The 26,987-nt window shown below is 37.4% G+C and overlaps 6 protein-coding genes and 2 long non-coding RNA genes across 8 annotated transcripts; 5 read left to right on the plus strand and 3 right to left on the minus strand.

Annotated features, from left to right (window-relative positions):
• Window positions 1-234: 234 nt before the first annotated feature.
• On the minus strand, window positions 235-754 carry LOC114543930 (keratin-associated protein 5-3-like; the record flags this gene model as incomplete). The annotated part of the gene is made up of 1 exon (XM_028562722.1): window positions 235-754. A coding segment is annotated over exon 1 (520 nt), but the record flags the coding sequence as incomplete, so codon positions are not given.
• A 742-nt stretch (window positions 755-1,496) lies between these two features.
• Window positions 1,497-3,160, plus strand: LOC114543924 (transmembrane protein 223-like). Its single transcript, XM_028562718.1, has 6 exons — window positions 1,497-1,507; window positions 1,655-1,868; window positions 1,917-1,931; window positions 2,317-2,393; window positions 2,474-2,601; window positions 2,866-3,160. Exons 1-6 carry the CDS (start codon window positions 1,497-1,499, stop codon window positions 2,991-2,993), a joined length of 573 nt encoding a protein of 190 aa, XP_028418519.1. The 3' UTR covers window positions 2,994-3,160.
• Window positions 3,161-7,650: 4,490 nt separating this feature from the next.
• LOC114543928 lies at window positions 7,651-8,218 on the plus strand. The gene is made up of 3 exons (XR_003690243.1): window positions 7,651-7,670; window positions 7,766-7,834; window positions 8,172-8,218. It is a non-coding gene; the product is annotated as an uncharacterized LOC114543928 (long non-coding RNA).
• An 800-nt stretch (window positions 8,219-9,018) lies between these two features.
• On the minus strand, window positions 9,019-10,474 carry LOC114543933 (transmembrane protein 223-like). The gene is made up of 4 exons (XM_028562723.1): window positions 10,114-10,474; window positions 9,654-9,727; window positions 9,447-9,574; window positions 9,019-9,182 (listed from the first exon to the last, which is right to left on the minus strand). Exons 1-4 carry the CDS (start codon window positions 10,249-10,251, stop codon window positions 9,055-9,057), a joined length of 468 nt encoding a protein of 155 aa, XP_028418524.1. The 5' UTR covers window positions 10,252-10,474; the 3' UTR covers window positions 9,019-9,054.
• Window positions 10,475-11,291: 817 nt separating this feature from the next.
• On the plus strand, window positions 11,292-12,901 carry LOC114543925 (keratin-associated protein 5-10-like). The gene is made up of 2 exons (XM_028562719.1): window positions 11,292-11,799; window positions 12,891-12,901. The coding sequence occupies exons 1-2, from the start codon at window positions 11,292-11,294 to the stop codon at window positions 12,899-12,901; spliced, it is 519 nt and encodes a 172-aa protein (XP_028418520.1).
• Window positions 12,902-13,172: 271 nt separating this feature from the next.
• On the plus strand, window positions 13,173-17,422 carry LOC114543926. Its single transcript, XM_028562720.1, has 11 exons — window positions 13,173-13,829; window positions 14,052-14,280; window positions 14,477-14,616; window positions 14,714-14,820; window positions 14,931-15,084; window positions 15,207-15,395; window positions 15,830-15,935; window positions 16,162-16,323; window positions 16,642-16,788; window positions 16,925-17,038; window positions 17,243-17,422. The coding sequence occupies exons 1-11, from the start codon at window positions 13,666-13,668 to the stop codon at window positions 17,420-17,422; spliced, it is 1,692 nt and encodes a 563-aa protein (XP_028418521.1). The 5' UTR covers window positions 13,173-13,665.
• A 1,492-nt stretch (window positions 17,423-18,914) lies between these two features.
• On the plus strand, window positions 18,915-20,639 carry LOC114543929. The gene is made up of 5 exons (XR_003690244.1): window positions 18,915-18,956; window positions 19,129-19,191; window positions 19,517-19,600; window positions 20,151-20,271; window positions 20,562-20,639. It is a non-coding gene; the product is annotated as an uncharacterized LOC114543929 (long non-coding RNA).
• A 1,351-nt stretch (window positions 20,640-21,990) lies between these two features.
• LOC114543927 (HMG domain-containing protein 3-like) lies at window positions 21,991-26,336 on the minus strand. The gene is made up of 6 exons (XM_028562721.1): window positions 25,959-26,336; window positions 24,131-25,242; window positions 23,598-23,731; window positions 23,067-23,243; window positions 22,656-22,896; window positions 21,991-22,124 (listed from the first exon to the last, which is right to left on the minus strand). The coding sequence occupies exons 2-6, from the start codon at window positions 25,230-25,232 to the stop codon at window positions 21,991-21,993; spliced, it is 1,788 nt and encodes a 595-aa protein (XP_028418522.1). The 5' UTR covers window positions 25,233-25,242; window positions 25,959-26,336.
• Between the last annotated feature and the right edge of the window lie 651 nt (window positions 26,337-26,987).

A 26,987-nucleotide genomic window follows, 5' to 3' on the forward strand; every position in this document is an offset into this window, starting at 1 on the left:
CACCGCAACCACCGCAACCACAGCGACCATTGCAACCATCGCAACCACCGCAACCATTGCAACCACCGCAACCATCGCAACCACCGCAACCACAGCGACCATCGCAACCACAGCGACCATCGCAACCATCGCAACCATCGCAACCATCGCAACCATCGCAACCATCGCAACCATGGCAACCATCGCATCCATCGCAACCATGGCAACCATCGCAACCATCGCAACCATCGCAACCATCGCAACCATCGCAACCATTGGAACCATTGCATCCATGGCATCCATGGCATCCATGGCAACCATCGCAACCATCGCAACCATTGCATCCATCGCATCCATGGCATCCATGGCATCCATGGCAACCATCGCAACCATCGCAACCATCGCAACCATTGCATCCATCGCATCCATGGCATCCATGGCATCCATGGCAACCATCGCAACCATCGCAACCATCGCAACCATTGGAACCATTGCATCCATCGCATCCATGGCATCCATGGCATCCATGGCAACCATCGCAACCATCGCAACCATTGGAACCATTGCATCCATCGCATCCATGGCATCCATGGCATCCATGGCAACCATCGCAACCATCGCAACCAACGCATCCACCGTACCCATGGCAACCATCGCACCCATCGCATCCATCGCATCCATCGCATCCACGGCGACCACGGCGACCATTGTAACCATTGCAACTATTGCAACCACTTAGGACGAATACCGTCACCGCCGAATTTCTGATGTTCATTGTTCGTACTCATTTAATTATTAATTTCAAAAATATGCTCAGGGAAAACTCCTTCAGCTAACAGCCAATGCCAACACAGCTTCCGAGCACTGCGAGATTACCCGAATTCATAAACGTCGTTCCCATGTAAACTTCTTTTAGATTTCTTATGTTTCTTCTCCATAGTTATTATAAACAATTTCTTCCCATAATATTGTCCTCACACATTAAATCCTCTGAAAATTTAAAAAAAAAACAGCAATAAAAAGCACACAAATCACCCTACAGAGTTTGCCTTTGTAGATTTGACCAGTGTTTGTCTGTCCAGTTTGTTTAGATCAGTGCCAAACAAAATGGCGGGTATTATTCGAAATGTTTTGAAGTATGGTCATATTTCTAGCATTTGTTGTAGAAGTATATTAACAAGATCAACGCTACAACTGGTAGGCAAGCGGTTTTGTATATATACTTCGTGCTCAATTATGTCTTCAAAATATGAACGTTTGAATAAGAAGTCAATATGGGGCGTTAGAAACTAGAAAGAAAGCAAGTTCAATATTGCCCAGGCTTTCAAGTTTTAAGGGCACTTTTTAATACAAAAAGAGCACCCTGAAGAAATTTCTAATGACTAAATGGGTATTCCATTAATATTTTTTAATTTTTTAGCCAGGCATACAAATTAATGTTGAAGGGGGGAGGGGGTGGGGTTAATCTGCATAACATACTCCCTCAGTGCCTGACTGCTGCCTGTGGTTTGTTATGTATGCCTCCACAGTTAGTAGGATGCCTCTGAAATTAATATACTGTGTGACCCATACAATACAATGGCATAAGTGATCAAAGCAAATCAGATTTTTGCTGCCCCCCTATAAATTTTGGCAGGCCCAACTAATTGAACTCTGTATTAATTAATGATTACAGTTTAAGTTCTCAGAGGATTTTAACAAGACCCCTTGCAACAAAATATGGCCAGGACATAATCCTATACCATTATGAGCGTTATGGTTTCTATAAAATACTGGCTGTGGCCTCACTGAGTCAGCTTGTTTTCTGGAGTTATATGTCATATGTGATGTATGTGTACATACGACCAGCATCACAGATACTTCAAGAACATAAAAAGAAGAATAAAAACTACTGAAAGTCATGATGAACACATTGGTTTTAAATATTTCCCAAAATTTTACTGGATTCAAAGGTACTGAAAAGAAAACAAAAAGTACAGGGACAAGGGCATGTATGTAATGTTATAGAGGGCTTTAAAAGACAACAGCATTCACTCCCCATCACACTTGCTGTTTAAATACCAGACTTAGATTTCAATGTTTGAGGTACATACTAAAAACAATGTGCCCTGCCCATATCATCACAGGAATTTACAGGTTGTTCATTGTTGGAATTGAATCGAATCAGATGTAACAATATTGTTCAATGTTGATAACAACTCGGAACAATGTGAACAGCATAACATTGTTCCATCCTTTTCATATCAACATTACAACAACCTGAATCTTATTAGGCATATATGTACCCAATTTATTCTTCATATTACTGAATGTTAATTTGAATATAATTATTTTCAGACCCAAACTGTAGTCTCCATAGCTTCCCTTGGAATGGGAATATTGTTCTTTTTTACTGGATGCTTATATGCCTTACGGTTAGTTAGTAGCATTTTTTTCCTGATTCAAATTTGTTTTCTTGTATATGACCTTTTGAACAAACCTTTCATACACATAGGTCAGTAAATCAACTAGTTCTCCTCAGAGATGGAGCACATATCCTTGTGAAAACATATACACCTTACGGTAGCAGCAAACTGTTTAGCGTTCCGCTCACTGATGTATCCTGTTTGGGATCACGATTAGGTACGTATAGTACGTATAAATGGCATTATTTATTGCTAACCATTATGCCTCCTTAGTGACAGAGGATAATGGTCAACAGACATAAATCAACAAGTCATAAAAAGGAGAATACATTTGTACTTCAACACATGTACCCAACTATTGTAACGTCGCTTATCTTACAATGCACAGGCTAAGCAGAAAAAAATAACCTTGGTCCTTGGACCTTCCGGAATAAGGCCATTGCTCGTCTTTCTAAACTTCATCTTTCTTCTCTGCTCGTAGATGAGAAGGCGTTTGTCGTTTTCAAGATAAGAGATCGTCGTTTCTACTACATGTTGGATAAACGTGGGGAGTTTTTGCAACCCACCATTTTTGACACAACTGTGGGAGTAAAACGCTGGAACTTATAACACTGAAACTTCTGTGTATAGTTTATTTTAATAGAATTACATTCTCCATAGAAATTTTATATAGCTGACAAACTACTACGACAGAAGCCAAACCAGTCTGAGAGTGATTTGTCGACTATTTGTTTGGCTATCTATGTTTGGCTATCTATGTTATTACGTTCTGAAAGAGCGGCCTCTGATTAAAGTGTTCAGCTTTTACATGTTACTCGATCAAAGTTATTATTGTCTATTAAGAACGAATTTGCTGAAAAACTTTTGCAATATAAAAATATATTTACTATATAATTAAAAATAAATCTATCACTCTAAGTTATATATAAATAAATATGCTATACTAACTATTTATAAATTGTATTATTTGTCCTAAATATAATTAATAGTCCCACTCTATATCCATCAAAATATCAACGTCGTTCCCAGTCCCAGATTCTACCACTTACCAGAGCCCTAACCAAACGTCAAGGCAAAATCACTTATATCTGTTCAACGTGGTTTTAGCCGTACTGAATTTGACCTAGACCTAGAAAGATCAATCATACAATTAGTGCACGTAAGTTGACGTAACTAGAGATGTGAAGAATCGGTAGATCACAGAGGGACTTAAGAGTGAAGGAAGACGTAAACATTGTTAAAACGAGAAACGACTAGTCTTCTTGCATTTATATATATAGTCCCACCCTTTTTTCTGTTTCTGTTTCTTTGTATGGTCAGAAATTCACCACAGCATGCAAGGACCTTGAGTAATGTTCTTATTCTTAGCCGTGTTACCTTATTGTCCCAGCGAGGAGAGGATCAAAAGCGTAGAGCCATTCATGAAACTCTTTATCTTTTTGGTTCACTGGTTAAACCAGATATCCGCGATGTTTAGCTTGCAAGGAGATAATATTTACCTAAAAGATTTGGAAAAGTCTAGTGATACCACAGGGTTAGCCTCGAAAAGGTTGCGCTACTATATGAAGATCTGTGGCAGACGACCGAGCGCCTGGGGAGACACGACAAGCTTGTTCGCTCCTGAAACCATTGATCTCTATATAGTAACTGAATACAATTCGTTATCGGATCAATCGCCTGGTTATGAATCAGGCTACAACACGAGGAGAACAAAGTGTCCAGAAAAACTGGATCGAGGGTCAAACAGGAAGCATTCCTTAGATGATTGAGGGAGGAGAAATAATCAGGCAAATGAATATCAGAAGAAATTTAGTTAAAGCCAAAGATACACCATATACCTGAAGATCTTTATCGTCTTCGTGACATGAAACTTTCGTGTGACATAAATTTACGATACTTCTTTCAATCTATGAATTGAAAACCACTTTATTAAGCAAATCACGAATGGCAAATCACTATTTATCTATAGTAAAGTGAACCCAAAGATTACCAACCAAAATACCTGGTCGTCCTCTGTGCGATAAAAAAACGCATAAGGTCTTCTGATCACCTAATGTAAAAAATGTGGCTCAATTTCATTGAAAGAACTGGTTGTTCATCAATGCATACAGTACACCACCTTAATACTTCTACCAAAGTGAAACAGCTCTACTACCCACACAGGTCTCGTCCTCTCACGATAAAACCCATGTTACAATGCACCTGAACACCACAGAAATAAAAACTATTTTACTTATCGCTTTATTAAACTGTTCGGAACTGACCATCCAAATTTCCTCCAACGACAGAATCATCCTCAAGAGCAGAAGAAAACCTTTCTTCGAAACAACATTACTAAAACAAAACTGATACCAGAAATTATACACTACATTGACTGACGCAGGACAACTGGGGATACAGGAAATTGATCTTCACTTTTTCACAATCTCTCTTATTTCTTTTCTCATGCCTGTCACGTGACTGCTGTCGACTGCAAGATTGTTGACCTTTCCAAGTTGTAATAATTTCTATAAAACGCGAGAAATTAAAGGATTACAAAATATCATAAAGTAAAATATAGGTCATTGCATGAATATGGTAATATATATAATATTATATTAATATACGCAAATTTGGATCTGTGCGTAGTAAATCAGAGTGCTCAATACCAATACAATAGTAGAGCAAATAAATCAACAAATTACAATCTTAAAATTTTTTAAAATTTTATTTCGCTACACTGTGTTTCACGTACTTCTACCGTGTACGATCATCAGGCGATTACTATAAACACGCAATTAAGATGTAACGGTTATGCACACGCGTTTCTGATTGTTAACGCAAGCGCTTAAATGTACCAGTTTGCGCGCGCTTAACGTAACAGGCCTTAAAGCCAAATCTATGTCGGCATCTACTGAATATTTCAGATCTTTGTTCAACGACTCTTCTTTATTAGATAACATGATAAGCCTTTTTTCCTCAATACACAGCGGGCAAACATTCATTCCGGGTTCGCCGAGGGAACTTGTTTCATTATCGACCATTTTATTTGGAATGGTTCGTGTTGCGCTTTAAGCTTCCAAATATATTTTGATAGTTCCGTTTCACCGGAGTAACATTCATGCTTGAATGATTTTAGATGGTTGCTGTATCTTAGTTTGAAGCTGCCTGCTGTCATACCAATGTAGTGCTTGATCTCTTTCCCATTGTTAGATCGGACTTCTGCTTTGTATACGATGCTTTTCGTTAGGCAATTGCCGTTTAATGGGCATTCGTCTTTAACTCGACAGTTACATGGTTTCAAGGTAGGTTGAGAGCTAGCATTTTGTTACTTTAGAATTCTATGGTTGCTGCTTGATATTGACGATCTGACATTTTTCATACAGGAGTAACTCACTTTCACCGAGTTCCGATTGAAAATTTTATGAAGAGGGCACGATTTTGGAAAATGCTTATCAATCAGACGAAGAAACCTTCCCGCTACGTTTGTTTTTACGTTCTTACTATAGGGTGGGGTTGTACCAAATAATGTTCCTTGAACGCGTTCTTCTTGTTGGTTTAGAATCATTAGTATTCTGCTCGTAACTTAATGTGGTGTTAAAACTACTGTGTCTCAGTGCATCTTCATAAATTGGTGCAGCCAAATCAAAACTGGATTTATCAGATGAAAGAGAGGATTTATCAGATGACTTATTTATGATGATGCACCAATTTATGAAGATGCACTGAGACACAGTAGTTTTAACACCACATTAAGTTACGAGCAGAATACTAATGATTCTAAACCAACAAGAAGAACGCGTTCAAGGAACATTATTTGGTACAACCCACCCTATAGTAAGAACGTAAAAACAAACGTAGCGGGAAGGTTTCTTCGTCTGATTGATAAGCATTTTCCAAAATCGTGCCCTCTTCATAAAATTTTCAATCGGAACTCGGTGAAAGTGAGTTACTCCTGTATGAAAAATGTCAGATCGTCAATATCAAGCAGCAACCATAGAATTCTAAAGTAACAAAATGCTAGCTCTCAACCTACCTTGAAACCATGTAACTGTCGAGTTAAAGACGAATGCCCATTAAACGGCAATTGCCTAACGAAAAGCATCGTATACAAAGCAGAAGTCCGATCTAACAATGGGAAAGAGATCAAGCACTACATTGGTATGACAGCAGGCAGCTTCAAACTAAGATACAGCAACCATCTAAAATCATTCAAGCATGAATGTTACTCCGGTGAAACGGAACTATCAAAATATATTTGGAAGCTTAAAGCGCAACACGAACCATTCCAAATAAAATGGTCGATAATGAAACAAGTTCCCTCGGCGAACCCGGAATGAATGTTTGCCCGCTGTGTATTGAGGAAAAAAGGCTTATCATGTTATCTAATAAAGAAGAGTCGTTGAACAAAAGATCTGAAATATTCAGTAGATGCCGACATAGATTTGGCTTTAAGGCCTGTTACGTTAAGCGCGCGCAAACTGGTACATTTAAGCGCTTGCGTTAACAATCAGAAACGCGTGTGCATAACCGTTACATCTTAATTGCGTGTTTATAGTAATCGCCTGATGATCGTACACGGTAGAAGTACGTGAAACACAGTGTAGCGAAATAAAATTTTAAAAAATTTTAAGATTGTAATTTGTTGATTTATTTGCTCTACTATTGTATTGGTATTGAGCACTCTGATTTACTACGCACAGATCCAAATTTGCGTATATATATATATATATATATACCATATTCATGCAATGACCTATATTTTACTTTATGATATTTTGTAATCCTTTAATTTCTCGCGTTTTATAGAAATTATTACAACTTGGAAAGGTCAACAATCTTGCAGTCAGCTCATGACAGGCATGAGAAAAGAAATAAGAGAGATTGTGAAAAAGTGAAGATCAATTTCCTGTATCCCCAGTTGTCCTGCGTCAGTCAATGTAGTGTATAATTTCTGGTATTTTTGTTTTAGTAATGTTGTTTCGAAGAAAGGTTTTCTTCTGCTCTTGGAGGATGATTCCTGTCGTTGGAGGAAAATTTGGATGGTCAGTTCCGAACAGTTTAATAAAGCGATAAGTAAAATAGTTTTTATTTCTGTGGTGTTCAGGTGCATTGTAACATGGGTTTTATCGTGAGAGGACGAGACCTGTGTGGGTAGTAGAGCTGTTTCACTTTGGTAGAAGTATTAAGGTGGTGTACTGTATGCATTGATGAACAACCAGTTCTTTCAATGAAATTGAGCCACATTTTTTACATTAGGTGATCAGAAGACCTTATGCGTTTTTTTATCGCACAGAGGACGACCAGGTATTTTGGTTGGTAATCTTTGGGTTCACTTTACTATAGATAAATAGTGATTTGCCATTCGTGATTTGCTTAATAAAGTGGTTTTCAATTCATAGATTGAAAGAAGTATCGTAAATTTATGTCACACGAAAGTTTCATGTCACGAAGACGATAAAGATCTTCAGGTATATGGTGTATCTTTGGCTTTAACTAAATTTCTTCTGATATTCATTTGCCTGATTATTTTCCTCCCTCAATCATCTAAGGAATGCTTCTGTTTGACCCTCGATCCAGTTTTTCTGGACACTTTGTTCTCCTCGTGTTGTAGCCTGATTCATAACCAGGCGATTGATCCGATAACGAATTGTATTCAGTTACTATATAGAGATCAATGGTTTCAGGAGCGAACAAGCTTGTCGTGTCTCCCCAGGCGCTCGGTCGTCTGCCACAGATCTTCATATAGTAGCGCAACCTTTTCGAGGCTAACCCTGTGGTATCACTAGACTTTTCCAAATCTTTTAGGTAAATATTATCTCCTTGCAAGCTAAACATCGCGGATATCTGGTTTAACCAGTGAACCAAAAGAAGAGTTTCATGAATGGCTCTACGCTTTTGATCCTCTCCTCGCTGGACAATAAGGTAACACGGCTAAGAATAAGAACATTACTCAAGGTCCTTGCATGCTGTGGTGAATTTCTGACCATACAAAGAAACAGAAACAGAAAAAAGGGTGGGACTATATATATAAATGCAAGAAGACTAGTCGTTTCTCGTTTTAACAATGTTTACGTCTTCCTTCACTCTTAAGTCCCTCTGTGATCTACCGATTCTTCACATCTCTAGTTACGTCAACTTACGTGCACTAATTGTATGATTGATCTTTCTAGGTCTAGGTCAAATTCAGTACGGCTAAAACCACGTTGAGACAGATATAAGTGATTTTGCCTTGACGTTTGGTTAGGGCTCTGGTAAGTGGTGAATCTGGGACTGGGAACGACGTTGATATTTTGATGGATATAGAGTGGGACTATTAATTATATTTAGGACAAATAATACAATTTATAAATAGTTAGTATAGCATATTTATTTATATATAACTTAGAGTGATAGATTTATTTTTAATTATATTATAGTAAATATATTTTTATATTGCAAAGTTTTTCAGCAAATCGTTCTTAATAGACAATAATAACTTTGATCGAGTAACATGTAAAAGCTGAACACTTTAATCAGAGCCGCTCTTAGAACGTAATAACATAGATAGCCAAACATAGATAGCCAAACAATAGTCGACAAATCACTCTCAGACTGGTTTGGCTTCTTGTCGTAGTAGTTTGTCAGCTATATAAAATTTCTATGGAGAATGTAATTCTATTAAAATAAACTATACACAGAAGTTTCAGTGTTATAAGTTCCAGCGTTTTACTCCCACAGTTGTGTCAAAAATGGTGGGTTGCAAAAACTCCCCACGTTTATCCAACATGTAGTAGAAACGACGATCTCTTATCTTGAAAACGACAAACGCCTTCTCATCTACGAGCAGAGAAGAAAGATGAAGTTTAGAAAGACGAGCAATGGCCTTATTCCGGAAGGTCCAAGGACCAAGGTTATTTTTTTCTGCTTAGCCTGTGCATTGTAAGATAAGCGACGTTACAATAGTTGGGTACATGTGTTGAAGTACAAATGTATTCTCCTTTTTATGACTTGTTGATTTATGTCTGTTGACCATTATCCTCTGTCACTAAGGAGGCATAATGGTTAGCAATAAATAATGCCATTTATACGTACTATACGTACCTAATCGTGATCCCAAACAGGATACATCAGTGAGCGGAACGCTAAACAGTTTGCTGCTACCGTAAGGTGTATATGTTTTCACAAGGATATGTGCTCCATCTCTGAGGAGAACTAGTTGATTTACTGACCTATGTGTATGAAAGGTTTGTTCAAAGGTCATATACAAGAAAACAAATTTGAATCAGGAAAAAAATGCTACTAACTAACCGTAAGGCATATAAGCATCCAGTAAAAAAGAACATTCCCATTCCAAGGGAAGCTATGGAGACTACAGTTTGGGTCTGAAAATAATTATATTCAAATTAACATTCAGTAATATGAAGAATAAATTGGGTACATATATGCCTAATAATGATTCAGGTTGTTGTAATGTTGATATGAAAAGGATGGAACAATGTTATGCTGTTCACATTGTTCCGAGTTGTTATCAACATTGAACAATATTGTTACATCTGATTCGATTCAATTCCAACAATGAACAACCTGTAAATTCCTGTGATGATATGGGCAGGGCACATTGTTTTTAGTATGTACCTCAAACATTGAAATCTAAGTCTGGTATTTAAACAGCAAGTGTGATGGGGAGTGAATGCTGTTGTCTTTTAAAGCCCTCTATAACATTACATACATGCCCTTGTCCCTGTACTTTTTGTTTTCTTTTCAGTACCTTTGAATCCAGTAAAAATTTTGGGAAATATTTAAAACCAATGTGTTCATCATGACTTTCAGTAGTTTTATTCTTCTTTTTATGTTCTTGAAGTATCTGTGATGCTGGTCGTATGTACACATACATCACATATGACATATAACTCCAGAAAACAAGCTGACTCAGTGAGGCCACAGCCAGTATTTTATAGAAACCATAACGCTCATAATGGTATAGGATTATGTCCTGGCCATATTTTGTTGCAAGGGGTCTTGTTAAAATCCTCTGAGAACTTAAACTGTAATCATTAATTTAATACAGAGTTCAATTAGTTGGGCCTGCCAAAATTTATAGGGGGGCAGCAAAAATCTGATTTGCTTTGATCACTTATGCCATTGTATTGTATGGGTCACACAGTATATTAATTTCAGAGGCATCCTACTAACTGTGGAGGCATACATAACAAACCACAGGCAGCAGTCAGGCACTGAGGGAGTATGTGTTATGCAGATTAACCCCACCCCCCTTCAACATTAATTTGTATGCCTGGCTAAAAAATTAAAAAATATTAATGGAATACCCATTTAGTCATTAGAAATTTTCTTCAGGGTGCTCTTTTTGTATTAAAAAGTGCCCTTAAAACTTGAAAGCCTGGGCAATATTGAACTTGCTTTCTTTCTAGTTTCTAACGCCCCATATTGACTTCTTATTCAAACGTTCATATTTTGAAGACATAATTGAGCACGAAGTATATATACAAAACCGCTTGCCTACCAGTTGTAGCGTTGATCTTGTTAATATACTTCTACAACAAATGCTAGAAATATGACCATACTTCAAAACATTTCGAATAATACCCGCCATTTTGTTTGGCACTGATCTAAACAAACTGGACAGACAAACACTGGTCAAATCTACAAAGGCAAACTCTGTAGGGTGATTTGTGTGCTTTTTATTGCTGTTTTTTTTTTAAATTTTCAGAGGATTTTAATGTGTGAGGACAATATATTATGGGAAGAAATTGTTTATAATAACTATGGAGAAGAAACATAAGAAATCTAAAAGAAGTTTACATGGGAACGACGTTTATGAATTCGGGTAATCTCGCAGTGCTCGGAAGCTGTGTTGGCATTGGCTGTTAGCTGAAGGAGTTTTCCCTGAGCATATTTTTGAAATTAATAATTAAATGAGTACGAACAATGAACATCAGAAATTCGGCGGTGACGGTATTCGTCCTAAGTGGTTGCAATAGTTGCAATGGTTACAATGGTCGCCGTGGTCGCCGTGGATGCGATGGATGCGATGGATGCGATGGGTGCGATGGTTGCCATGGGTACGGTGGATGCGTTGGTTGCGATGGTTGCGATGGTTGCCATGGATGCCATGGATGCCATGGATGCGATGGATGCAATGGTTCCAATGGTTGCGATGGTTGCGATGGTTGCCATGGATGCCATGGATGCCATGGATGCGATGGATGCAATGGTTCCAATGGTTGCGATGGTTGCGATGGTTGCGATGGTTGCCATGGATGCCATGGATGCGATGGATGCAATGGTTGCGATGGTTGCGATGGCGATGGTTGCCATGGATGCCATGGATGCCATGGATGCGATGGATGCAATGGTTGCGATGGTTGCGATGGTTGCCATGGATGCCATGGATGCCATGGATGCAATGGTTCCAATGGTTGCGATGGTTGCGATGGTTGCGATGGTTGCGATGGTTGCGATGGTTGCCATGGTTGCGATGGATGCGATGGTTGCCATGGTTGCGATGGTTGCGATGGTTGCGATGGTTGCGATGGTTGCGATGGTTGCGATGGTCGCTGTGGTTGCGATGGTCGCTGTGGTTGCGGTGGTTGCGATGGTTGCGGTGGTTGCAATGGTTGCGGTGGTTGCGATGGTTGCAATGGTCGCTGTGGTTGCGGTGTTGCGGTGGTTGCGGTGGTTGCGATGGTGCGGTGGTTGCAATGGTTGCGATGGTTGCGATGGTTGCAATGGTTGCGGTGGTTGCAATGGTTGCGATGGTTGCAATGGTTGCAATGGTTGCGGTGGTTGCAATGGTTGCGATGACTGCACGGTGACCCCCAATTTTGTTTTCGTGCATTATTTTACTTAGAAGAAAAACTATCAAATAGCAAAATATAAAAAAAAATTATATAATGCCACATTTTTGTTGAGAAAAAAAAGCCACCTTAACAAATTATCAATAAAAATTATCGCGTTCAAATTGTCTCGCCAATTTGGCCTGTTATTGTTTTTCTGCGCTGTTGCTGCCGAGTCGCTACAAGTTTTTTTCTGGAGGCTGAATAATTTTTAAAAAAACCTTTTTGCAATGGAAAACATCGAAAATGAGGTCAGTGTAGTACTTTATTTAAAATCATATATATATATAATATATATATATATATATATATATATATATATATATATATTGATGCCTGTATTATATAGATTTACACATTTAATGCTTCTGTTTTGCTCGATTGATACCTTTCTGAAATATTATAAACCTATTTGCTATATTTTCCCATCGTTTGACATAACAAATATCGTAGAGAAAAATTGTCGATCTGTATGTATTATTGAATGTGATTTATGAAAACTTTAGGTTTAGTATTTATATACAAGAGTAATTGGGTTATTTTTTAATTTCAAATACGGTTGGTTCTTTTCGTAAAAGCGATGGGACTTCGAAATAGCGCCATGCAATCGTGCAAGAATATTAACATGTGGAATACTAATGAGCAAATTGGCTCACTATTGATCATGTGACCGGTGTCCTTTTTTATTTAGAAGTAAAATAGATGAGTATGGATAGATTTTGTAAAACGTTTTACCTAAGTAGAACTTTCAGTAAATATTTTTTTTGTAAAATTCTTGTTAAAATTGTTAAAGCAAACGTTTAAACACTCTAAAAGCAGAGTGGGCAGTAAACCAGATAGCATGGGTTTCGGAATGAACAAATTTACCGGCAATTTGGAAAAGTCGGACTTATAATTTCATCCTTTACTTTTTTTCGACTGACTGATTTTAACAATTAGCCAAACTTTTCGACTTCTAAACTTTGACCCCCCCGCCCTGAGATACAAATTCGCGGCATTAATGCTAAGTACGCTTCACAAATCACAAATAAAATAGCAATTAGCCTTTACGGAGGTATGTGGCAATTAGCCTTCTGATGATGACGTTTTGGGGTACTTTCAATTTTCTGAAATGCGTTTAAAAATTATGATGCAACATCAAAAGCGTTTTTCAGAACCAACAGACCATTTGAAGAATAAATTCAGCCTGAAATTAAAGACAGTTGCCCTTACGAGTTCTTACGCTCAGTGTTTTGAAAAAAGTACCCCATTTTGGGAAATCATTCGTCATCGTGAGAAAGGCTAATTGTCTTTGACTTAGTGGTAATTACTACAATTCGTTTAATCCTTAAATTTGACGAAACTATGCGGTGAATGACCGCTTCGTTTCATTCATATAATTTTCATATTCATAGTTGCCATCTTTCATTTCACTATATAATATTTAGTTGGAACAGGAGTTCGTAGTGCGTGATGGTAAGACGTACATGGTGGAAGATGGCGAACTCGTTTTTTTTGGTGATTTTATGTTGAAACTGCTAGGCGAAATAAAAAATGTACCAACACCAGAGGCAACTGCTAATGCGGAAGGGGTAGAAGGGTACTGGGTAGCGTCTTGTGGTGTTTTTACCGGTGACAGAATATCGTATAGGTACGTACTATTAAAATATTAGTGTCACTTCGTCTCAATCTTTTTGTTATTCGCGGCTCCGAACATAAGTAACATCCAATTCAGATACGTGTTTTCGTTGCGTCTTACAGGCTACAGACTATTTCGTTTTCCTTGGAAAATTCCAGTTGTTAAATAGTAAAATTCTTGATGGCCGCCAGTATCAGTGGACGTGCATATAGTATATTCATCTATTTAATATAGGACTGTTGTATTGTCTGCTGGAACGTTTGACACGAAGTGCCGTTTTCTCCAAGAACTGCGCAAAAAATTTGGTGGAGGAACGTTCAACCTTGCTGGCAGTGTTGGAGGCAGCAGACTAGCTGACTACTACAGCCACTTAAAAAACGACGTCGGGAATGCGCCTCCACGTTTCTATAAAGCGACCCATCTAGGTTACCAAAAAGATGGATATTGGATACTTTCTAAAGATGTATGACATTTTACAATGCATTATAATTGTGCCAAGTTTTGTAAATAAATCATTTACGATACCTTTCATCGTTCGACATTTATATGGAACAAAGGTCGTCATAAGAGTTGATGTCGTGATTCTGAACAGTTCAAGGACTGTCACTTCAGTTCAGTTCATGGATGCGTCCTTTAATTATGTTTTTATGTATTTATAGCACCACATTGAAAACGGTCGCGTACTACAAAAGGAAGAATTCAAGTTCTTTTTACTGGATGAATCCGCATATCGGTTTTCGACAGATATGAGATACGATCTCCTTGAAAACAACGGGGTGCTTAAGACCTTTTGCAGAAGGTAAGTGCAGTATGTGAGATAGATGAAAAGCTATGTCGAAGATAATTTTATTATGAATATGTTTCATTTCAATATTCCTTTTTATACTTATATTAAGATATATTGCGCTTGCTGAAGGTTTCGCCAGTAACTCAACAGCGTTTAAGTTAGCCACCTCTTTTGTTCTGCTGCGGAATTTGAGGGGAATGGACAAAAGTACATTTAGTGAGTAGTACTATTAATGCACTCAAAGGATTGCTATATTCATTAAGTATATAATATAGCATGGGGTTGTGTGATCTGCTCACCTTCTCGTTAATCGATAATATTTTTAGAGGAAAGCAATATTGGATTGCTGTATTCCAGTGCACGGAACGTCGGCAAATCCGAGACGTTGAGTTTGTTGGCCAATGCACAAGGATTGCCTGCCGATCGCAATCATTCCCTGCTCTGCTCAGGTGGCGATCAAACCATGAGCGGTACATCCATGTACGTATAGAAAAAAAAATAATGAGCCTTATCGCTTATGTTATTGTTATGTTACTCAAAATGCACAGGATATCAATTTGATCGATAGCATGGACTTTACGTTTAATACAAAACCTTTTCAGAAAAGCTATAATGCTAGCACTCAAGAGCTCGTCGTTCACCTGTATGATGGATGATGCAAAAATGACAGACTCTTTGGCTGAGTTTCTTCTGCAAGTCCAAGGTGGCCTTCCACAGGGATCAATGCTCAGCGGAATTGCGTCTCCTGTGGGCAGTGTTTTGCTGTCGGCTAACGAAAAGGAGAACGAAAGGTTCGGCTTATAGCATACTTCTTTTAGATTGTAACTAATGTCGGTTCACTCTTTGAGGTCTCTCTGTCAGCGAGGTTTTCTCGGTTTCCTCTTTATAGCCTAAATCACGCCCTGCCTGTATATAAAAAGCATCACAAAGTATTAATTACATTTACATACGTGTTCTTTTAATTGCAAATGCCCTTACAACAAAACTGCTAAGGCTATATTACTATTGGTAGTTTTATCCAGAGGGTATCTCTCTATAAATAAATGAGTGACCCATAAAATGCAGGAAGTAATAAGTATTAAACCGTCGCCTCGGTAAGAATATACTGCGTTTGATATTTCGGCCTCGGGCAAAATCCCTTCGTATATCTTTCATGTATAAGACTATCGTGTCAATGACATAACTGTATTGGTACCAACCTCCTATTACATGTATATCCGTATAGATTAGATGGCCGTGTTATTCGTTTCGAATATGTAAAGGATGAACAATTTGGAGAAGAACACGAACAAATGCTGGAAGAGCTGCAATCATTAGTAGAAGCAAATATGGTTCGTATTATCCAGCATTCTTTATAATATAAACTACCATCATCACTTTTGTATAAACAAATGATCCCACTGGCACCAATCTTAAGAGAGACAGAAAAAAAAATAAAAAGAATATTTCAGAGCATTTTCAAATGAAAAAACGCTAATTCAGATGACGGTCTGTGGTGATGTTTTTCAAAATTACTATCTCCTACTCTCAGAACAATTTTATCATATTGCAATAAAGGGGTTCGTGGTTGCTTGGATTACAAGATATCACAATATCTGGAAAAGAGGCATAACAGACGGCAACATCAAAACTATAAAGATGACGCTGAAGAAAATAGTGCCAGGGAGAGACCAGCGTTGGTATAAAGGAGCTTCCCTGGTCATATACACTTACGCAACGGTTAGTCCAAATTCGATGTTATATGTATATGAGGTGAGAACTGCCATTTGTTGTGTCATTATAATTATTTCTTAGCAAAATATAGTAAAATGTTACATTAAACACCTATTATACATATTTAGTCAAAAAACCTTTACTAGCAGACAATTTTGTGAAAACATATTACGAGAATTAACATCTTGTAAACTCAAGATGTTAACAAGACACAATATTAATTGCGATATTATCTCTTTTAAAGTTATTGTCAAACCAAGTTTGTATTGTATGTATCAAAATCACGCTTTCTATGACAATTCTTACAATTTATTCACTTTGTAGTTTCATGTGGCTGCAGGGAAAGAGGTGGATTTGAGAAAAGCATTTTTACAACTTGCCTCCACTGCCAATAAACAGGAAGACGAATTGCCTTTTCTGGAAAGACTTCAAGAAGAAATTCAGTCTAAACTGGAGGAGGGAGAAGCAAATGTTAGATTTGATAAATTTCTTTAACAATTTACTTGGTGATGTGCATTGACCTGCATAATACATCGAACATTTCATATATATTATAATTTATACCTTGGCGATGTTCTCCAGTTATGTTTTTCAATTTCGTTTACAGGCGGCATTGAAGTGGATAACGCCACACACTAGTGTAAAATGCAGCGGCACGTTCCAGCCAGCGTTCGGCCTAGCTATCTCAGTTCTAGAGACTTTTGCCAGCATAAGAAGAGAGGTAATACACAAAATGCATTCGCACAAGCAATTCTCTTGAACCAGAGGCAGAGGCGTCTAGGCAAATAAAATGTGTAACCTCATATATATGGCTACTATATATAATATAAACCATATTTTAAAAATATTTATAAAGTTATGGAACTCGTGGCGGAACATGCAGCATATTTCACATTGTTAACATTTCATTTTATTAATTTTACAGGAGATTCAACGAGAATTGTTAAAGTTGTGCGACACGGGAAAAACACAGACGCTGTATTTCGCAAAAAGCAGCGAAACAACCATAGCAGATCTGAGACAACGAAATCAGAATCTCTCGCGTGGTGCAAAAGGCATAAAAATTCCTAAACACGTGCTTGATAAAACCTTGTTAACGAAGTAGAATGTGGTAAGTCTTATATATTATATATTATAAACTACAAAGTGAATACTATTTAGTATAAATTTCGAGGTAACTATTCATATTCCTGCATTCTGATTGGTCAAGATTCACTGTCACTGAAGCGATAGTCACTAGCTGGCCCGTGAATATGTTGTTGTAATTTAACTAAGAAATTTGAAGTAATTATACGTTTTTATAAAACTATGTTGATTATTATTTGTAAACTCCTCGAAATTTTTACTAAAACAATTATATAGTCGCCTCATACAGGCTCGGTGATTACAAGCCAATATTCACTTCGCCTCAGCTCAGTGAATATAGGCTTGTAATCACCTCGCTTTCGGCGACTAATTGTTAAATATTACCATGCAAGTAGAATGTGGTAAGTCGCATAATTATATTATGAATTCTTACCTGATTGTATAGCATGTGGTGTACTTGGCGTGGAACAAGGTGAACGATTTCAAGTTAGCCGAAGGCGTAGCAACCAAGCGCAAATAGACGAGACAGTGGAAGATTTAATCGAAGTCACTATTGAGTCAATACGCCAAATCTTTGCAGGTATTCCTATTGATAGTATTTTCTCCTTGTTGATACGATTTTACTGCATACAAACGGAAAAATATATGCAAGCAATAATGCCACTTTGCCATTTAAAGATGATAACCATGACGTCCATTCAGAAGAGCAAGAAGTAATTACTGAAAACCTATCAGAGCACATTACAGACGTAAGTATAGTAGAACAAATTCTTTTTAGAATTAAGTATTGTGCATTTCTGTGTTATCGTTATTGTCAACAATTGTTAACGAAGACCTTACTAAGGAATACCAGTCAAAATGGTAAATAATATACCGATTATACATGCACCTAGATTTTATACTCTTAATAAAAAACTTTGTAAGGCTTTCTCTAAATATATTTATAGAATATGTCACCAAATTCCAAGAGAAAGTATGATATTCTCACTCCCAGAAAGCGAAAAGTCTTCATTCAGGTACGTGCATGGATTATGATATGCAGGGCCGTCGAGAGAATTCGTGGGCCCCGCGAAAAGTTGTTGAGGCAGAACGCAAGAATTAACATATAAATTGAAATAAAAATAGCTCAAAACTACTGCCGAAGTATTCAATCAAAACCATTTATCGATTAATCAATGATTAGCTAGTATATGCGTTATAACTTTGCAATTTATGATTATTCTCTAAAATGTGGTGATTATTCTCTAAAGGGTGTTGAAAGCGGAATGCGAATAGCAAACAAACAATACGAGGGACATGACAGCGACCAAGGTATATACATTACAATTTAGTCTGATTCGTGTTGAACTATACTGTGTCTAGGTTAGGTTGGCATAAAAAATAACACATTATTTCTTATCCATGTAAAGATGGCGAAAAAGGAGATGATGATGAAAATGATGATGAAATTGATGATAAAAATGATGATGAAAACGATGACGAAAACGATGATGAAAATGATGATAAAAATGATGATGAAAATGATCATGAAAATGATCAAAATGATGATCAAGGTAATAACGAAATGGATGAAATAAATGCAAATAACATGACATAACAAGAGCTCGAGTAGGACAACTGAACATTACGCGCGTGCCTTTAAGTTGCATCATTCGTATTTCGTAGCTATATAGTATTAAAAATACTATACTTCTATAACTATATTGACTTCTTCAATCCTTTAAGATATAGCGCCTGATTGTGTTGGGGTTTTCACCCAAGAAAGAAGTCAAAATACTTATAAGAGTAGTAAGTATACAAGATATAATAGCTTTTGTATTTCTACCGTTTTTATTTTTATTTTCTGATCTATTCTTCAATGGGACAGTAGTAAATCGGCTGTATTACTTATGTGAATGTATGATAACATTCAAATTGTTAACATCAATGATTGCACTCCATACTTTATTTTCTCCTTATTTTACCCCTTCAGACTTTTATAATGTAACACAACAACATTTTACAAAATTTAAAATAAGCAATACGCAGTTTATGGGAACGATTAGGCATAACAGGCATACACTATTTTGAGAAATATTAATGTAAAAACGTAACTATGCACTTTTATGCATAGACGGAAGAAGGGCGCTGTTCACAGAACCTGTATCTGGAACAGTTGGGGTTCTGAGAAGAGATACAGAGACGCTGTCAAATGATGGTAAATATAAAAATAATATGCAATTTCATAGAATCAAATCCGCCTTGCAGAAATTAGTATTATTAATAATGCTAATAGAACGATTTTTAAACGTATAAAAGTTTAATAGAACGTATTTTAAACAACTCTTCAAATATGTGTGCAGTTTAAAATAATTTTTATTAACGTGCTGTACAGCTATAAGTCATTATATACCATAGAATGTAATTATTGATTGTTTTATACGCTCATATACAGGGTGTCTAAAAAAAAACGCAACCACTTAAATATGCAAGAATATTAATATTGTTCGGGTTTGCACCATAGTTCAGCTAAAATTACTTCTAGCATTGTAAATGAGGATCAAGCGCCATTTTCAATTCCCAGAGGTGCGTATCTATTGCGCTTTAGAGCTGTATTAATGTTCTGCATATTTAAGTGGTTGCGTTTTTTTTGAGACACCCTGTATATGATGTGCACTTCACTAGTACGATCTGTAGGTGACTATTGTATCGTTAATTCGTTATATTGCCCTGTTAAACTTATTTGAATTTCATCTCTAAACATTAAGTATCCAATGATGACGAATCTGTGTGTGATACTTGTGGGCAAGATGAACCCCCAGAGGATCTAATTTATGGCAAGGCGGTAAATTGGGTTGGCTGTGATAAATGTTGTAAATGGCATCATTGGTAAGTACAATGTGCATTATGTGCGGCCGTGAAATAAGTATAATATAGTTTTGTAATTACAGTGAATACATGTGAATTGTCACTTCATTAGTTCAGCTTGCTCCAAAATAAGCCTGTTTTCCACAAGGCAGAGCGGAGCGGAGCATGAAAGCACGCAGACAATGAAAAATTCCTCTCCGCGCGTAAAATTCCGCCCAGTGGAAAACCGGCGGGCTTAAGTGACCCACTACATGATGCCCTGCATTTTTTTCTATATTTTACAAAGAAAACATTTCTATTTCATTTTATAGTGTGTGTGTTGGTATAAAACGTAAACCAGCTTCAAACAAAGTATGGTATTGTAAATACTGCATGCCATGATATATCATGTTTTGATCTGATGGCAAGCATTGTGTATAAACTGGGCCTAATAATTTACATTAACTGGTACATAACATTGTACTTGATGGTATATCTAACTTTCACTCATTGTTAATAACAACAAAACGTTGAAACCTGTCTCTTTTCAGTTCCTGATTTGGTTTCAAATTAGCAGCTGCCAGCTGCCTTTGCTTTTTCACAATATCTTCATTTTGGAAGTAGTCCATGAGGTAATTGTAAAAAAAGTGAGTGCCAAATTCCTGCACACATGAACTTCTGAGTCGACGGATGTTTTTTCTGTTATTCTCACATTCCTGGTAGCTTGTCTTGATGGTATTTGATTGCAGGAGAAGATTAATATCGTGATAATCACATAAAGGAGACTTGTGCGGGTTCGCAGAATTATGAAACCTATCACCAAGTACATATCTTCTTGCATTCCCAGTAATTGGATGCTTAAATGTCCCATCATCATAGCAGGTTGCTTCTGTGGCCTCACTCCTATACTCGGCAGTAGCAAGCACTGGCACACTGTTATCCTATAAACAGATAGTAACATCTCGATAGACACTTCCCAAATTCGCTATATTGCGATGATTGTGGCAATCGTCAAAGGTAAATTACTATTGCGTCGGACAGATTCAAAAATACTAGTAGAGTACCTCATATATTAATTATGTGTTGAATATTATAAGCATATTATAAATGTCAAATGACCTTAGCAGGAGGTTTCCCCAAAGTTGGTTCTTCAAAACATCCAGAAAATTTTCCCCATAGCTGATTTGCTACTTCTGGAACACGGCAATCCATATGGCGAGCGAAACCGCATGCTGTATCACACAGGAACATCAAAGGTGGATATTTGAAGGAAAGGTAGAGGTCTGCAGCATCTCTCACAGATTCTTGCAGAGTTAAGAATTTCGAAGCAGCGTCACCTTATAAGAAAAATGATGCAATTATGCATTTTAACAATCAGTATATATGGTTGATATTAACTACACTACAAGTACTGACTGCAGTTTATTAAATATTTACTCACTCCATGACGACAAACTATATGGTAAAAACCACCAGTTTGACCAGGAACTTTCGTAAAGCCATGACAGGGGCTTGATCCCACCAATAGTGTTTCATATAAGGTCTGCAATGCAACACGCATTTTTTCCTGTAGAGTAGAAATTGAAATAGATATTATGAATTGACTATTCAACTATTTTATATGTTCTGTTCTATGGCTACCTCTGAGTTCCAATGTAACAGCAGTATATTGTTTAATTGCTAACCACGAAAACATCTCCCCGCTCATCCGGTAGTACATATATATGTAATACTCGCATGTTTAAAACTCTGAAAAACCACTCACCATTGACTTCCCCCGATTGGGATTCGACAATCTTGGCAAAAGGACTTCAGCGATGTTTCATCAAGCTCTCTTAACTTGGTCATATCCAATTTTCCTTCTCGAATAATGGAATGCAGTAATGCAGGATCACCTGGAGAACAAGTTAGTGCTGTATATTAGTAAACATATTCGAAGGCAATTATTGCACACCGCGTATGTGCTTTAAAGTCTCTTACTGTGCTCTTGATTAATCTTTTGATAATAGACAATAGTAAGGTGCAAGTAAAATTTATGTATATAATATTAACTGATTTAGCGAACTTTGTTGTAGATTCTCAAATTGGGCTAAAATAGTTGAACGTTAGATGGTCGATGCTAAGCGATAATTACGTAATTCACTGTTTATTTGGCCTGGGAGCCTCGCTTTCGATTAGTTAAACATTCAAGTATATACTATAAGGATGGTTTCAATTCATTAAGCGAAGCTCGCGGGCCAATTGACCGGTGACGTGATTATCGAAAGGGAGTATTGAGGTAAAGGGAGGAATATTCATGAAGCTGTTTTGCATTACTGTTTGGCTGATGAAATTGAACATCTAATAGAATATGCCTTACTTAATTATGTCTCTGAACTTAAAAGTCGCCTCAAATAGTGGAAACGAGTTACAATAGAAAAACAAACCTTTTGTGCTTTTATTCTCTTTCAGAAATGTGCTGTTCTTCTGTAGCTCTGTGTTATACAGGCGGGTGCCTCTCATTGACGGAGCAATTACAGGTGGGATATCAGCCACGTGCACTTTGAATTTTTCTGCTGTTTTCGTATATGAGGTGCTTTCTACCCACCGCCGTTTTATTTTATTTAAAAAGGGTTCCAATGTCGGGGGCGAACTTTCAGATACATTTTCTGGTTGCGTATAGTCTATCTATACCAAATGATACGAAATGCGTGACTCCTTTTAATGGCTATCGAATATCGATACATCCCGAAGCTAGGTATACAAATATTTGATACTTATATAATGTCCCTTTGAAGTTCTTCAATCAGTTGCTGATAATTTCAATAGTTATTATTTGACAGGAAAGAGTGAATTACCTGGCCAATACCGCAACAGTTTTTTTCATTTCCATCGCCAAAGTACACATTTCCGATGACACCGCATATCCCACATACAACAGAATCTAAATCACGGTCAGTGATAGCCTCGAAGCAGTAGTAGCCATTGTAAATGTAGTTTGCCAAGTTTTCAATTACATTTCGTTCAGGCGGCTCCTGTAAGGAATTGACTCACTGGTATTAAACAGTTTCACGGCAATTAGACTGCTTATAACAGTATCAGTGATCGGATAACCGTTTGTATGTGTCATCAACATATATCATCAGTGTTGAAAGGTTATTCAGTCAGGCAGTTAGTCTGGTATAAGACGAATATATATCGTTAATCGTTAGTAGCTACACGTATGTAAATGACTATCTAACCGCAATAAAGGTTAGTTAAACGACCGAAGAATATGCTACACCTTCCAATAATCAACATCGCTGATCCAATATTGATGGCAATATTAGTTTGGGTATCAATTATCAGAATATATGTTTATCTATTTGAAACACTATAGGAATACTTACTGCAGCCCTTTCTGCCATCGCATTAAGTTTGCTTATTATCGCTATTGAGATTGGAACTCCTTTTCTAAATAATTCTCTCCATTCCAGCAAAATTTGAAACGGGACTAGAATCTTGTCGCTTATGTTGAAAAGACCTGAAAATGAAAGAGGTAATTGGAAAAATATGCATCTCGGGAGCTTACCCTTAACCCTAGAAACCAAAATCAACGCAGCTCAACGGGCTCATATATAAGCAGTCCATGAACATATTTTCTGGTCCATGACATATTGTGGGTCTTATTTTTAGTAGTTAGGTAACTAGTACTGCATGTGAACTTACACTTTTATAACAAATGTTGTTTGTCACTGTAATAAATGCCCGCTTTGCCCTCGAGAACGCTTGTTCACACGGCCCGTTTCTTTTTGGCTGGATCTGATACCTCACTGACTTGTCAGTATCCATGGAAAAAATCAGTACCCAAAAAACGGGTCGTGTGAATAGGCTTCAAAACGTATTTTTATCAACAAGAATTAAAGAAACTACTTAAACATACCAAGCTCATACGGGAAAATTTGATTCATTGCTGAGCAGTTAGTGTTGGTGCACATTTTCACGCGAACTTTTATCTCTTTAAAGGGATTCAACTCCGTCAACAAATACGATTTCCCTCTAGAACCATGGTGTGCTTTCCCTTCCCCAAGAGGACTACTACATAAACCACATAATGTTTCCGATGGCTCAAGGATTTCTGGCCACCCAGCAGGTGACGAATCTATTACTCCTGGTTTGCAAATGATCTCTTTTGGAATGGGAGTAGGCAGTGAACGTTTCATGTTTAGCTCAATTGTATTTGAGCGTGACAGGCTTTCCGAAACTTGTTGGTGGTCTTCATTCTCGGCGTTGACGGCATTGTGCGTAGGTTCGTCGTTGGCGTTGCCCATCGCAGGTGAATCTTTCTTGACAATACCCAAGCACAGGAGCATATGCACGTGAATGCAGAGACACTTCGATTTCAGTTGTTTGCTCTTTCCTATCATCATCTTGCAATCTTTCGAACAGCATCGCACAGTGGTCTCCGTCACTCGGACATGGCAGTATCCAACTGGGTTGTTAGCTGTCGGCTTTCCAAAAACGCAGTACATTGTTGGGGAAACCTGAACTGCAATGGGTAAATGTTCGCCGCATGTCGTTTTTACTTCGGTCAGTGCAGCTTTTGTTGTTAAATCACACGGATATGCCTCCAGCACCGGGAAGTTGATGTATTTTGCCAGCGGTTCAATGGAGTTCTTCACCTTTTCCAGATGTTTGCATTCAAAACTTGCCAGTTGGTCGCTGTTTACTAGAACAGCCCGCATGTCCTTGCACTCTGGGTGATGACAAATTTTTCCATTCTTTTCAATCACCAGCAAACATCTGTCGTCGTGACAGCTGGTCTTTGATGAATATATTGCCATTTCTCCTTTAAGTATTTCAGTGCATTCTGGTATTGCCAAACGCGCTTTCTTTCTTGGAATATATGTGCCACCCAGATCGTAGTTGCACGTTGGGCAGTTCGGTGGCTTATATCGGTTAAAGTAAGTAGCATGGCATTGAGGACAGCTACTTGCCCCTCGCTTGGTACTCGTTTTTATGGCTGAGCCTGAGGCTGAGCTCATAGCGACAACCCTAAGAAAAAGAAAATATAGTTGCGGCACACGACATCTACCGGGTACTACACATACAATGTACTTTTTAGGTATGCCAATAGATATAAAAATGTTGGGAGATTTGAAGAAAAAATGCCTGTTCAAAAATTTGAATGTTAATGTTGAAAGCCGACCGAAATTCGGCTTCAGTTTCCATCCTTCCATCTATTCTGTATTTCAGTGGTGTAAACATAGTCTTTTCATGATTTATTTGTCGATGATATATAATTCTTTATTCGGAATACAAAGACCCTGCATGATCTACGATCTATCAACACCGTGTCGCCGACATCTAAATTCCGAAATATTGGTATAGACTGTTTATTTTAAAACACTGTTGTCTTTTTTTCCTGTGCATATATTACAATACAGTTACACTAGCTGTAAAAATGTGTACAACCAAAAAATTTCATTTTTGCTGAATCTCAACAATAAAATCTCGATTACTATTTCATGATTACAGACTTGTACATGTGTGATTGTTTTCGGCAACTTCAGCCAACGAGAGATTTTCAAATATACAGGCTTTCGAGCGGCTTATGTCCAAAAAGGCTTTGAGGAGAAATAGCATTTCCTGTGCTGTACATATTTTACTCACTAAATTAAAAGCTATCGTTATGCTTTAAAAAGGAAAACACGCATCTACTTGATCAGTTGTTTACAACGTCGTAAAATAAAAGAAGAGAATTTACTTACCTAAAGTTTAGTTATACTCCGATCTCGGTTCCCAAGGGCGTAGCTAACACGATGAAATAGAAAATCTTTAGTTTGAAAGAAATATTTTCCGATCACAATTCAAAAAAAGGCAAGTTTATCAGCTTGGATTACATAACAACTTCCGAAAACGAAGAATGCGGTCGAACAGAACACGTGCAATTCCAAACCAATGATTGATTGACAGCGTTATGATTGACATCTATTCTCAGATCTCTGTAATTATCGCCATGCACATTCAAAAACATTCAAGCAATTACGTCGCTACATTATACATACGTACATAAATACGGATAGTACGAACTAATGGGGCTTTATTTACCCATTTATACAAGAAGTATTGCAAATTAGCAATAAAAACGAATAAAAATTCAGAATCTCAAATGTTCCATTCCGCGTTTTAGACTGCCATTTTTGGGTGTTCTGACTTTACTTGCAATTCCTGAAGGAAGATTATACTTTGGATCATTACATGGCTATTTTGGATAATATATACACTCAAGTGTAACGGGCCGAGCTGCCTGAGACACACACACGTTGAATTCAGTTTCTAAGAGTCTTTTATTTCATTCTCGTGCTCCCTATATACATGTGCTCAAGACTGTCATATCTAATTACAATGGTGCACTGTTACATTATCTAATTACAATGGTGCACTGTTACATTATCTACTACCAGTACAATAGCACTGTTACACAAGACCTTCACTAGGGAGGGGCATAAAGCTGTCGCAGAGGACAAAGGGCAGTGATTTAATGAAAACAAATTTCAATTCAAAACCATATTAACATAACATTCCAGAGTTCCAGTAATAGAAACAAAAGGGTGTTACTGGACAACAGGCCTCAAAGATCTTTAATACATTTTAACCATGGTTAATCAAGGGATACTGTTCATCCTTCAACCAACTGTGATTTAACAGATGGAATTTCATCCATACCTTGATATTTTAATTATCCAAAATTGGACAATTAAATTGATAAAAGTGCCAAAGTCCCCATCAACCAGTAA

The sequence above is a fragment of the Dendronephthya gigantea genome, unplaced genomic scaffold, assembly GCF_004324835.1.
Source record: "Dendronephthya gigantea isolate DGI-Jeju-01 unplaced genomic scaffold, DenGig_1.0 000594F, whole genome shotgun sequence".
Classification (NCBI taxonomy): domain Eukaryota; kingdom Metazoa; phylum Cnidaria; class Anthozoa; order Malacalcyonacea; family Nephtheidae; genus Dendronephthya; species Dendronephthya gigantea.